This window comes from Protopterus annectens, chromosome 6.part0, assembly GCF_019279795.1.
Source record: "Protopterus annectens isolate FY-2018-M chromosome 6.part0, PAN1.0, whole genome shotgun sequence".
Classification (NCBI taxonomy): domain Eukaryota; kingdom Metazoa; phylum Chordata; order Ceratodontiformes; family Protopteridae; genus Protopterus; species Protopterus annectens.
The window spans coordinates 739,957,512-739,971,864 of record NC_056737.1 but is presented as its reverse complement, the minus strand read 5'-3'; the positions used below and the strand labels follow the sequence as shown (position 1 = coordinate 739,971,864).

At 35.5% G+C, this 14,353-nt stretch overlaps 1 protein-coding gene across 2 annotated transcripts in view; it reads left to right on the top strand.

The window, feature by feature from the left end:
- Positions 1–14,353, top strand: part of TMEM260 (transmembrane protein 260) — a 1,312,140-nt gene that overhangs the window by 803,025 nt on the left and 494,762 nt on the right. For both annotated transcript variants that reach the window (XM_044074429.1, XM_044074428.1), the window contains one exon: positions 9,862–9,976. In XM_044074429.1, the coding sequence (XP_043930364.1) occupies positions 9,862–9,976 (115 nt within the window). The remainder of the gene's footprint in view (positions 1–9,861; positions 9,977–14,353) is intronic.

Sequence of the window (14,353 nt, the reverse complement as noted above, 5' to 3'; positions counted from 1 at the left end):
TAGTGAATCCCACAGGAGAATGTCAGTAACTTCACCATTCATGTTTATTTCTAGGAATTTTTTTATCTCTTTAATAAACTAATCATTGAATCCTTTTATTTTAAAAATGAAAGCTAGTAGTCTCCTGTGATGTATTAGATTGTTAGTTTTTAAAATGATAATAAAGATTATAGCATTATGGTCCTGTAATGGACATGAAACTATTGAAACTTCTGTCACTTTTGATGACAGATTGTTTGAGACAAAAATGTTATCAATATTTGCTTGTGTTCCATATCTATATGAATAATGGGTAAATTGAAGTGAGTTTGTTTTCCTTAGTTCATATATATCCTTTAAATTCATAAGATTTACAAAATTCATTAAATGTTTGACTGAAGGTGTGATTCTCAGCTTTTTATCTGCAGTGAAATCTTTGTCTGATAAAATACAATTAAAATCATCAGCCACTATAACTTCACCTTTCCTGTAATAGGCTGTAGTGTCTAACTAATTTTTTGCATCTTTATCTCCAACCCCTGAAATCCAGTAAGAGTTCACCAATTTATGTAGTTTTATGTTCATCTCATTTATAACAATGCTTAACATACCATTTTTATCAACATAGATATCTTTTACTTTAGGCATTACTGGTGTATTCTTCCATTAAGTGAGGGTGCCTGTTCTTTTAGCTCAAAAGCCAGAACCTGCTAAAACCAAATAATTCTTTAATGAAAGTTTTTTTGCATCTTTGTTAAGTAAATGTGTTTCCTGTAGAAATACTATTTGAGCTTTATGCAATTTCAAGTATTTCAACAGACCCCCCCCCCCTCTTTACTGGATTATTCAGTTCATTAATACTAACATATGCATTTAAAATCAGACATTTATATAAGAAGAAAAAAACACAAGTGTACAGAACTTATTATATATGTTATATATAACAATATGAAATCTTCAACTATGGACAAAACTTTTGAAACAAATAAAATTGCCTAATGATGTAACCCTAAAATATTCTACTAATGGAATAACGTATTCATAGCTTGTTGTAAAAGACGAACAAACTACCTCTCAAACTTTCCATTAGACTAGCAATGCTTAGCTCATGCTTCTGATTCATATTAATGAGTCTCATATATTTAGAATGCATCATGTTAAAAAAGCCCATCGCTGAGGTGTTATGAATAAGAAATGTTAAACAGGTGTTCAGAATCTTTATTATAAGTTGACCAAACTGAATAACTCTACAATCATCTTTCCCTGTACCTCATATCATCTTCCTGGTCTACTGTAGGGAGGAAGTCCGTTATTTTCATATTTATTGATTTATAGGTCAGATGATTGTATATATATTTTTTTGTTTTATTTACTATGTATAAATTTATTCATAGGATCATAAGTTCATAAATTAGTACCAGGCTAATTTTTCTTGTAGGCCATTCCATGCCCAGCCAATTACCCCATGTGAAAATCAAACCTTGCACCTATAAAAGTGAACACCTTAACCACTATGCCAACCTCCTACCCTTGTGGACATATTTATATTCTTTAACTATATGCATATTTATTTATTCTGATTTCTTTATGTTTCTGTTTGTATACCATGTCTTGTACTATTGCTGTATTCTTAGGTTTTATATTTTACCTGTAATCCAAGTGTAGAGTGTCATATAATAGAACATTTATAGTTACCCTTATATATTTGATCCTGTTTAATCTAGTACTACTGCTGTTAGAATCAGTCCTATTTTTTTCCTTAAATGTTATGTCTTAATAGTGTCTGAAACATCTCCCCTTTTAAGATTCAAACTTTCCATAATAAATTGTTCTGAGATATTAAGTTTTGTTGCCATTAAAATGAGACATAACAGAGAAACACAGTACTATTTTTTTATCAGAAGTGTCATTCTATAAACTAGTATGTAAATTATCCCTTTGGTATACTGCAAGCATTCAGAACTGTTCAATAACTAACAGTGTTTTTGAATGCAGTTCACTGTCTTTTGCTTATTATCTAACTTGTGTTCATTGAGATATTGGCATATCATTTAAAATATTATGATTATTTACTTTTAGACAGGAAGAAGTAACCTGCACAGTTCTTAGGATTTCACAACTCCTGCAGCATCACAAAACTGCTCATGACTCCTAGTTGTTTCAAGCTGGTTTTCATGATAAGGACTTGAAAATGAACAATCCATCATTTGCAATTCACACAAAAATGCTCACAAATAAATCCAAGCCACCACCACACCACACCACAATCCCATAGACCCCCTCCAAATCACCAAAAGAACAACAAAAAAACATGTCAAAGTATTCCAATGACTAAAAAGCCATTGCACCGAATGACATAACATTCAATGATTCAGCAAGCACTATTTGGATGAGATATTTAATAAAAAGCAGACAGTCATTTCTTTTAAAAGAGACATAGCATATAAACTTGCATTAAAAGACTGACAGTTATGTGTGATCTAGGTTTAACTTGAAACAGTGTGAGTGTAATTGTAATTATTTGACATAATAGTAACTTTTGTATATGTAAAAATCTATATTTTTATACTTTGTTTCTAATATAGTACGTCTTTCCTGGGTGCCATTGCATGTCAAGTATATGGTCAGTAGCACACTACTGGACCATTTTAAGAACCCAGAATGTAGCTTAACATGCCTCTTTAGTGTCATTTGTTGCATATTGTATTATATTTAATAGTATATTACTCAACTATGCCAAGTTATCAGAAAGTGTGCCACGTAACATAAGTTTCATCATAATAAAGATGGATGAATAGTTTAGCCTTTTAAACTCTATAAGTGAAAATATGTGACTTTAATTTAATATATAGCTAAAAGAATCAAACTCATTTTTAGAAAGGGAACTAGTAACCATTTGAAGTAGAGAAAGGAAGAAAGAAAGAAATGATTTGCCTTGCAAAAAGCAATATGTAGCACCTGTTCATAAGTATTCAATCACATATTTAAATTAGTAAGAATTCATAACCATGAGATATATTGAGTTTCATTTGTCCTTCACTTCTTTTTACTGTTTTTGTCTTTGATGAATGAACCACTTCTTGTTGCTTTTCTCTTCAAAGAAGTTGATAGGTTCCAGTCCATTTCTTCTGTTTTTTTTTCGAGGATTTTATTTTTCTGTGTAAAGTCCATTGCATCTTCTATGGTGTTAAAAATCTTCTTTCCTTCTGGAAGGTGAATCCTTATTTTTTGCTGGAAACAAGATATGTGTTTTAACATCGTTGTTCTTTAAGCTTGTAACAAGTGATATGCATGCTTTTCTCTTGGACATCACTAATAAATAATAGTCATTGTCAAATCTTATAATATTTCCTTTAATTTTAACTGGATAATTAGTCAATGCAGCTTTTAAGACTAAATCCTTATCTTGACTTGAGAAAAATCTTACAGTCACTGACCTTGGTGGAGGTGTTTTTATTATTTTTTTTGTAAAGATGAGTTAGAAACTGATCTATGTACCCGTTCGATGCCAAAGGTAAAAGCTTCAAGCAGGCTCAAAGTTTTAGGCAGCCAGGGATTAAGGAATTTAATCATACTGTATCCCTCTTCTTTTTCAGGAGTCCCATAAATCCTGATGTTATTCCTTCTAGATCTGTTCTCTATGTCTTCTATTTTATCCCGAAATAAGTTGTTTTTGTTTCAGAAGAAATTCACTGTTATTTTCATTTTCAAGTAATCTTCCATCAAAATCAGACATTCCCTCTTCATTTGTGAGGATTGCTGTTTAAGAGATTCACTCAACACTTTAACTTCTTTTTATTTTCTTTAAAGATGTCAATTTTGCTTTCTAATTTGTCTGTCTTTGCAGATAACTCACTGATGTCACTTAGTATAGCCTGTATGTGTTTTTTCATAGAATGTCCTGTACGCTGGGCTTAGAGTGGCTCATTCTGAGACAATTAGTTCTTTCTAGTTTTCTTCACAGGAAAAGCAATTAAAAGAATGTAAAACTTGTTATTTTTGTAATAAATCTTTCGGCAAGTTTTGAAACGTTCTGTTTGAGTTTTTAGTAAAAGCCCGTCAGAGATGTTAAAATGAAGCAGAGCTAAAAAAACAGTGTTGTTAACTACTCACCATCTTGGCCACGCCCCGTGAAAAGATCTTTACTATCAGTAGTCACAAGTAAGTGGTGGGATGATAGTATTCCTTGGTCACTATTGCTAAAAAATCCCATGAATCAGCCAATATGTGCTTATATGACTTTAAGTTTTATATCCACAAAACCCCTGAGAGGATAGGTTTTAGAACCTGAAGCGGCCACAATAAGTCTAAGGGGGGAACCATGATACTGTTATGCATCTTGGGTATCCCAAAAATAGCTGAAATAACTGGTTTTGAAACTTAAAGAAAATCATGTAAATTCTTATTGGTCAAACCCTGCATAAGATTGGCCTCTAATGTCAGGGTCTATATTAGAACATCGAAGTTTCAAAATTTTGAATGTTCTAATATTGACCCCTATTCAGCGAAAGCTGAAAATATCGAAGGAACAGAAAAACAAATTTTTTCCTAGGGAAAGAATTTGGTTGTCTGTTTCTGTTGCTTCAGTATTTTCAGCTCTGTGGTGGAAAGTTACGGGTTGGGTTCAGGTAAGTGTGCGATTGAGTGCGGGTTAGGGTGCAGGTTAAGTATGTGTGCGATTGTGTGGACGTGAGGGTTAGGGTGGGTTAGGTGAGTTAGGGTTAGGGCGTGGGTTAGGTATGTGTGCGATTGTGTGGATGTGAGGGTTAGGGCGGGTTAGGTGAGTTAGGGCACGGGTCAGGTAAGTGTGCGATTGTGTGGACTTGAGGGTTAGGGCGGGGTAGGTGAATTAGGGTTAGGGCGCGGGTGAGGTGAGTGTGCGATAGTGACAGACATTAGGGTTAGGGTTTGGGTTAAGGTAATTGGATAGTTAGTGGTGTGTGTATAGTTTAGTGTAGGTTTAGGTATAAGATTTTAGGTGTATGTGTGTGGATTGCTGTTTGTTTGGTGTGCTTGTGTTGTGTGTATGTGTTTTGGAACAGCAAATTTTTTCCCTAGGAAAAAATTTGCTGTTCTGTATGTTCGATGTTAGTGGTCAATATTAGAACATTCGAAGTTTTGAAACTTCGATGTGCTAATATAGACCCTAATGTCACATCAGTTGTCCTTTATACCATCTGAATTTCATTCCAAGAAACATGTGAATAAGTGGCATCACTGTTTAACAAATCTAACATTTTGGCTGCGTACATCCAGTAATCCATAATTATCACTCCACCCATTTATCTGGTTTCATGTTATGAACATCCCTATTCATACTCAATTTGTTAAAGACCGTCTTTTCTTCTTGAGTGAGGTTAGAAACCTTCCATGTTTTCTTTTTAACATATTGTCTGGTTTCTTGTTTGACTAAAGATTCAAAATTAGCTAATATAAGGTGTAGTGGAGGGTTAAAGGTACTTTTCTTGCTGAACCTAGGTCCCTTGTGGCAAATCACAGTCTGTCCAAAAATAATCTCTAGGTTAGCCTTCCTTAGAAATAACTTAAAATCAATCAGAAACTGTTGTATGGCAAGACAGGATGATGGTGCAAAAGTAAACTTTCTAAAGGTGGAAAAATAGTTAGAATTAAGTTCCAGGTAATTATAGTTAAAAACTTTTAGCTGACCTAGAGTGCATACCACCCCATTTGTGGTAATGACCTCTCCTGCCAAGCCAGAATCGATTACCTCAGTAGTGTGATTTAATTTTGCCTTCTTTTCCTCCTCTTCATTATTGTTACTTCTTGGTAACTGGCATTCGACCGGTCTTTCAACCCTTTGGACCTCCATAAAGGAGGAAACTCTAAAGGGTCATCCAGATTATAGGGTGATGCACTACCATTAAATTCACCACTGACATCATCCTGTCTGTTCAAACGATTAACATTGTGAGTAACAGATTCTCTGTGCCCTGAAGCGTCAAAGCCAGTACATCTGTTACCTGAAGCTTGAGGAACCTTATTTTTTGGTGCCCAATAGGCTTGTCCTTCAAAATAATCTTTCTTATCTCTCTCAAGTTTGTCAGTCTTTTGGTTTTTAATACTGACTAATTTTTCATCAATTTCATTCAAAGTAGTGTAATATTTTTCCTATGCTTGTTCACAGTAAACAACAAGGCATTCTGTAAAACAGTATTTAATATGTTAATTTCGTCACATAAACCCTCTAAACGTTTTTCATTATTTCTAATAACAGCCTTCATAATATTGAGTCCACAGTTAAAAATCCTAGTAAGTTCTTTCTGAAATTCAGAGACCGGTTAGGCATTGTTCTGATATTTCCATACTCTGAGCCCCCTGGGGACTTGTTTTTTAGCAACTGTCTCTCAATAAAAACATTGTCTAAAACCAAAGTTCTAGTCTTTGATTTACATATAACTCAGATTCATTTACCAGGCTGTGAAGTCCATATTCACATAAACAGAAAATTGCTGTTAAGAATTATTCTCCGAATGTACCATCTTTGACAATCATGCCTGACTGTCGCAGGTCTTCCTTCACAAAATTCATACATGTCTTTTCTGGACACCCTCATTTCCTCTTTGCCTTCTTCCATCAGTCCTAAATTATCTTTACCAGGTTGTCTTTTGCTTTTCTGCACATGTGCCTGATCTATCACAATCAACAGATTCTCTTTGACCTTCTCTGTAATTGGAGCTACTTGGGCTTTTGCGTTGATGTTCTAATTTCTTAGTTTGTTCTATGGTGTACATCCAATCACCTCTAACTTCCTCAACTGCTCTGCCTTTACTGCCCAGGTTTCTGTACCATACAGTATTACTGGTCACAACACTGTTTTGTACACCTTATCTTTCAGCTTGTTTTGCATTCTTCTGTCACACATTGCCTCTGATACTCTTTACCAGTTGGTTGCAGCCCCTCCAATTCTAGCTTTGGCCTCTTCAGTCAGACTTCCCTTCTCCTCTGATTTTCACTTGTTACCATTACAACTGTACTCAGTTTCATTTCTTGTGCCTTCAGTTTTGCATTCCATTCCCCTATCATTTGCTGCTTGTTCAGAGTTTGCCCGTATTGTCACATCATCTGCATGCAGCAGCTTTGTTACTGTGCACCCTGTGAACTGTTTGCCAATGTAATCCATCACCAGTATAAACAGCAGTGAGTTTAGAGCTGTACCCTGATGTACTCCCACTGCCAATGGATACCACTCTGCAAGTCTGAACACTGTTTATACTTTCTGTCATTGGGTCCTTGTACATAACATGCACTAATTGTACCAATGATTCTGGGACTTCACATTATGAATTTTGTCCTATCCTTACAGTAGGGTCTGAGTGCTATGTGGCTGTTAGTAATTCTGATGACATTCGTCACTGCCTTCTGAAGCTTGATCCTTGCCATAATTGCCACACCACTTCTAATTTGTTCTCGCCTCTGAGTCGTAGACTCTGAATTTCAAACCAAGTGGTTTTGCTGCAGTGCTCTTTCATCTTGTCTCCTGGCTATAGAGGACGTCCAGCCTCCTCCTTGCCATCACGCCATCCACTTCAAAATTGCATCCTCTCAGTGAACCTATACTGAGTGTAGCAATACTTAGTTCATATTTGGCAGGTTGATTGGTTTTACTTCCAGCTTTCACTCAGCAGAGCTATCCCAGGTAACCATAGCTGGACAATGTGTATAGTGGCTCACCAATAGTTTATTGACCCAGGGCTGCTTGCTTTATGGGAGGCAAACACACTGGCCAATAGGGAAATATAAACCACTTCCACCATTCGCATGTATCCATGGTGTAGGTCAGAGTTGGCTGGGTCCTCAACCCACTTATCACCAGCAAAAACCTATGCCCATTTTTGGCAACATTAGTCAACGTGACCAAATCACCTAGAGCCAGTTTGTACACCATCAAGTGGCTAGCCCTGACAAGACATGCAGTTTGTGATCCTTGTCCAGCTATCTAGAGGATATTGCACAGCACAGTTGATGCCCAAAGCAGTTGGTCTGTACAGCTCTTCCCTTGTTAGGAACAGTGTAGATTCTGTGCTGCTGCCTCACCTCCATTCTTGTGGGAGTTTGAGGTGGATACACCCAGCATGTTTTGAGGGGTATTCAACAGAGACACAAGGAGAACATGCAACTCCACACAGGCACTGGCTGTAGGTTAAATTGAACCTTGTACATGGGAGGTGAATAACTATCTGCCATTGGACATCTAATGCATAGTCCTGGAACTCAGCATTAACCAATAAGTGTGACCTAATGACTCTAATTGATCTCTGTCTATCAAGATAGAAAAGAATGGTCATCACAATATGGCATTCTCCTAGAGGTGTGGAGCATTTTTAATGACCTACCACTTTATTTCCTTCCTCCTGTACCCAATGTATAGTAATGTCAGTAATGTCAGTGTGGTATTCATGTACTTCGCCATGCTCTTAGTTACTGCATCTCCACATTTATTGCATTCTGGATTTAGTATTCTTGCCTTCTTCAGAGATCTAGTTTGACTGAAACCCCTCCCCACCCCCAGAGTGGATGTGAGCTATTCTTTCCAGTCCTTCACTTACCCAGACAGTCTTCTGATCTTGACTTGGAAGTCAAACCTGTTTTTGCCAGTGTCACAGGGGAGAAGTCTGACTTGTGAATTAATGGGCCTCATTTTGTGAAGGGCTAGCCACATGGCAGTGTGTCCATTGACTCTAGATGATTGTCTGTGTTGATGTAACACCCCAATCCCATGTGCAAAAATGGAAAAAAGGGGGTATGCATGGATTTTGTGCATATGTTTATAAGGTGCTCTTGTTATAGTATGAGCCTCAGTACAAAGCTGTGATAGCTGAGATCCACCCAATCCCTTTTAGGGCCCTGTCCCCCTGTCCATCTTTTTATAAATCAGACCTTGTTTTACAAGACTTTTCTCAGCACATATCTTTGCTAATCAATAATGCTTTCTTTGTTGCATTATAGCCTCCTTGTATATCCATATTTAAGATCACAGCTCTCATTCCCCTTATACAGACCCATCCCCAGTATAGACTTGTTTTAACAGAGACACCATTTCTCTTCCAGTTTGACTCCTGGTTAAGTGTACTGTACGTGATCCATGCACTCCTACAACGTAAGCATCCCCATCACGGTATTCCCCACAGTCTGCTTACTTACTTGCTTGTGAAAGACATAAATGTGTGGACAATTGATTCATGAAGAAGGGTGCATGTGAAGCTTATTGAAATATGGCTGAGTTAGCATGGTGGAGACAATTAGTACTCTGACAATTTAACTAATATAATATAGTGGATCGGATAGAGGTGAGAGTAACAGCTCTTATAGCATAATGTCATTGGCGTGTTAGTCCATGCCCAGTGTTCCTTCTAGCCCTTTCCTAGCAACACAAATCTCCCTAACCTATAAACTTCATTGTAAATTATTGTACATTTTTTTACATGCAGTTCACCCCTGTGTTCTACTTACCATTAATATTCTGAGCTGTATGACGCTGCAGTGAATGAGGTATTTGCATACCTCCTTCACTATTGAAGTCTGAAATTGTGGAGGTTGCAGTGTGTGCTGTCTTGTTCTTTGGTGGCACATACTGTCTCTAGATGGGAAACAGACAGTTTCCTCCATTAGCAACCTGCAAACTTGTAAAAGATGTTTACAGGTCTGGTCCAGTATTTTAGAATAAATTAACCAAAATGAATTTTGCAGTCCAGATTTTGAAGTTTAGACCACTTTTCGGAAGTAATTGTGGAACAAATAGTCTTTAAACTTATTTTCTGATATTGCTGCAATATTTGGTATCTGATTATATATCAATTACTGTATTGTTAATGCAAACAAACGTCAGTTATACAGTAAACAGTTTTGTTTCAACTGTTACAGAGATAACCTGAGGAGATCCTTGACTTGGTTATTTACTATGATGCTGTTGATTTACCTGCTGTTCTTTGGTTGGAGGGCAAATTTAGACTTCAGCAAGCCCCTTTTCTTGGGAGTGGTAAGTGTGCTATGTAGGATTAAGACTTGACAACAACATTGAAATTATTTGGATATAAAGTTGTTTATTTTTCTGAACAGTTTGGCATTTTTTTATCCTGGTATTTATTGCTAAAAGTATGGTTTGAAGACAGGACAGCTTTTTCACTGGTTTTGATATTTAAATTCATTGCAAACTCTTAAAGCGGTATAAAAAGGAGGCTTGTACTAACCAGAATTTATGGGCAGTCAGCCTAATTTTCCATCATTCAAACACACCAGTTTTGAAAGTAATACCTATTTTACATTGCCGCTCCTTATATTTAGTATTTGTACTGTATAAAGGCAGCTTTAGTCAACACAATTTTCATGTATGCTTACTGCTTCAACTTTTTAGGTCATCAAGTTATTTTTGAGTATTTTTGGAACATATTGACCTAATATGCATTTGATAGATGTATGAAAATGTGTTACTTTTTCACAGTGTGGAAATAGTCATATCACTACTTTGTTATTTGCAAGGTAGTGGTTTTCCTACCTAAATTTTTGAGTTAAGTCTACACATGGTAGACAAAAAAACCTATGCAGACTTTTCACTCAAAGTATAATTTTTTGTCTTGGGGCACTGATGGTACTGATAACACTGAACGCTGTGCTTGATTTAACATAATTACTAAAAATAAGAAGACTAGAAACACTGAAAACATTTTTTTGCAGAAATAAATGCAGGCCCTGTAAAATAAGAAGGGTAAGAATAAAGATTGTATAAAGTCAGGTTAAGGAAAGGATGTTTCAAAAATTCTGAAAACCATTAAATAAAAATAAATAAATAATTAAAACCCAATCAGCATTCATTTTCACATGTCCAAGCTTTGACCTTTGGCATAATTATTTTTATTTATTTTATTTTAGACAAGACAATGAAATTAACACAATCACAACTAATGACACATGAGACAAACAAAAACTATTTACCTACTATTTCCAGGTTATCACAGTAATATGAGAGTGAAGAATACAGGCATTGACAAGGAATGCTAATACAATCAAAAGGTATAGAGAGATAGTTTAGTAAAATTAGTTTAATAAAGGAGGTGTGATGTGTGTAGAGTAGTCAGGGCAGGAAGAGAAAATATTTGGAGACACATATAGATTAGTCAGGTTTGGAGCATGGGCATAACCAGTGAGTTTAGGCTTTTCCTATTATATTAAAAAAAAAGAGTCACTAGCCTTGTTGTTTGTTTTAGTAGTATGTATTAGAAGTTTTGAACAGAATAGGTGTTTTGGAAGGTTTGTAAAAGTGTGGCTATTAGTTAGTTGATGAAATATAATTAATATTTTGAAGTTTGAGCAGCCATCCTAGTTGCTTTAAATTAAGGCAGTGATGGGTTCTAAATGGTTACAAATCTTGCAAATGTTATTGTAGGATTTCAATTTGCTAAAGATTATTTTAGATTGGTTAGTAAAAATAGGAGGTTGTTAATATGGATGTCAAAGTTCAGATTATTGTCAATGGTGACCTAAATAATTGGTTGGTGGTTGGTTCAGGATATATAAGTGTATTTGGTAGAGTTTTACTGAAAAAAATCCAGGGGGACTTCTTAGTAGGAGAGAAAAGGAGGAGTTTAGTCTTTATCAAGGTAGGACTGGAATAAATAGGGCTGAAATGGTTTCAGTGTAGAGAAGAGTTTGAATATAGGATGTTGGTATGGGTTGCATTAGCTGTATTCATTGGTTTTTTTTAAATGTCATTTTATCCTTTGGAGTCAGCTTCTTCAGTTGACATAAACTTCTTAGAATGTAGAGTGGGGTTTGCCTTCAGCTAAGGCATTTCTGAGCTACAGACTCTAGTGTGCAAGCTCTTATGCAGTTTACAGTAATTTTCTACATAAAACCAAAGCAATACCTTTTCGAATACAGAAAAGTATCAGGTATTGTATCTTTGAAATTTGCATTCCAAAAGCAACCACATAGGGTTTCTATGACTACAGTACAAATACATTATAAGTGCACATTTCAGTTATGAAACTGTTTCTCCCTTTGCCCCTCCATTTGTTGAACTTCAGCAAGAGAGAGACCATTCAGTTGGTAGTTCCCATCAGTTATAATTAAATGGGTATCAGTGAGTTAATAGTCTGAGGTAAAAGATGAGAAAACAAAAATATTTTATATATATTTTATTTCTTTTCATTTTATTTTATTATATATATATTTTGGTGCTGTTCTCCCTGGGCCTCCACTGAAAATGGGCATGCATCCAGTCGAACTATCCCGGTCAAAAAATATAAAATAAAATAAATAAAAATAAATAAATAATTGTATTAGATCATTTAAAATGCACACAGTACTGATGTTTGGAATGAATTGGCTGTACTGAAATATTATGAAGTACAATGTGTGGATGCTAAGCAAACTGTGTACGTAACCCTTGACTTAGTACTAAAAAAAAAGAAGCTTAATCATGTGGAGGGTACCATGTGTGGATCAAGAAAAGGAATTATTATTTAAAAAGAAACATAAATGTAAGACTTATGCCAGATGTAACATAAGTGAAGATTGGGCAGCATTTAAAGTGTAGACATTTTTGTTAAGTTTGTCATAATAAGAAAAAACAATGACTTGATTTAATTGAAGTAAAGGAAGCCAAGGAAATGCATCAGAATTGTGGAAAACATTGAATTCAATTACAACTAGACATAATGGCATCCATCCATTAATTATTACAGAAAGACTCAAGAAAAGAAATAAAATAATTAGCTATAGACATTAACAGCTATTTTAACAAATATGAATGAAGGCAAGTTGATTAAAAGTTTTATTTGGTGGTGAGATTTGTGAATGGGTTTCACCTTTTTGTTATTGAAAGTTTATAACATTCACTCATTTGATAACTTCATCAGTATTCAAAATAAATTTCCAAAAAAAAGCAAAAGGTAGACGTTTTGTTATTGATATGTAAAAAAAAAGTATCTTACAGCAGATTATCGTCCCTTTTTGGGTTTAGCATTATTGTCAAAGATAGTTGAGAAATTTTAAAATCAACAGCTGTATGGTTATTCAGAAATAAGATTATTGTTAAAATAAACTTAGCATGTTTTCCTAGTAAACGTTGCACTAAAACTTGTATATATTTGGCTTAAGTCTTTAACTCAGAAAGTCATCTTGATAAAATATTAGGTAACATAGGTATTAATCTAGATATTGCTAAATGGGCAACTAGGTTGCTTGGTTGTTAGGAACATTAATCAGAGCATCTGATAATGTTCTTTTCATTCTTCCTCACTGATGGGTATCTGATCCGATCCTCGGATCCAGCTCTGCCTCATTCCCAAAACTCTGGATCCTAGTCTCAACTCCTTCCTCTTCCCATAATGCACTACACTGCCCCTAACTCCTCAGATCTTGTTTGCCGCCAACATGGTGAGATGGAGGAATCTAGGTCTCGAGCTGTAAGAAGAATTCTTGGTCTAAATTTAGCTAATTTTCTTGTCTAGGTCCTGTGATATGTTTCTTCTTTCCTCCCTTGGTAGCCACTTATGGCTAGAAATTCTGTTTTTCCTTTTTTGAAGAGATTATCTTTCGTTTAATGATGAGGTGAAGTTTTGTTTTGATAATTACAAGTCTTGTTCCTGGTTATCTTTTCTTAGCCTGCAGTATCCAAAAACACTTCAAACGCACACAGGTATTGAAAATTATTGTAAGACAAAAGCACTTATCTTTTTAAACAGTGGTGCTATTAATTTCTGCTTGTAGTTTTAAGTAATGGGTCCAGGATTTCTTTATTATCAGCCTGCAGTATCTTAGCTTCGTTTGACTATTATCCTGTGTAGTAGTGGAATTTGCATGTTTTTGTTTGGCTGCCTTGTTTTCCACTATGTGCCTTGATTTGTGTTTTGTGTTGTTAGTCCATTGGCATTTTTTTACTGGTGGATATTTTGAGTGCTGAGGTCGGAAGATGTGTGGCAGACTTGTTTTTCCAACTTCTAATCCTTCAGGAAACTAGTGCTAATGCAGTGTCTGTTTTTTTTGTTGTTGTATTTCTGGTTTGTCCCTTATAAAATTTGTTATTTTCTGGAAATTTGTGGCAATCGGTGAGGATGGAATTCCCTAAATATTAGCAGGCATTTGAGTTTCAGCCTTCATATTCTTTAGAAAATGCATGGTAACATACAACTTTTTATTCCAGCAACTTTCTAAGTTTATAAGAGCAATATTTAAACAAAAAAAAGTTGAGGCTTTGTCCAGATTTATTGTGCTAAGAAGTTGAGAGCTATGGCTTTTACTGGTTTCCTTTGGGGCTCAAACCCCCCCTCCTAAAAAAGAAGGAAAGAAAAGGAATTTTAAAATGAGGATCTTGGATCCAGTGCCTCGGATCTGAAGTCCCTAGGGGCTTCCTTCA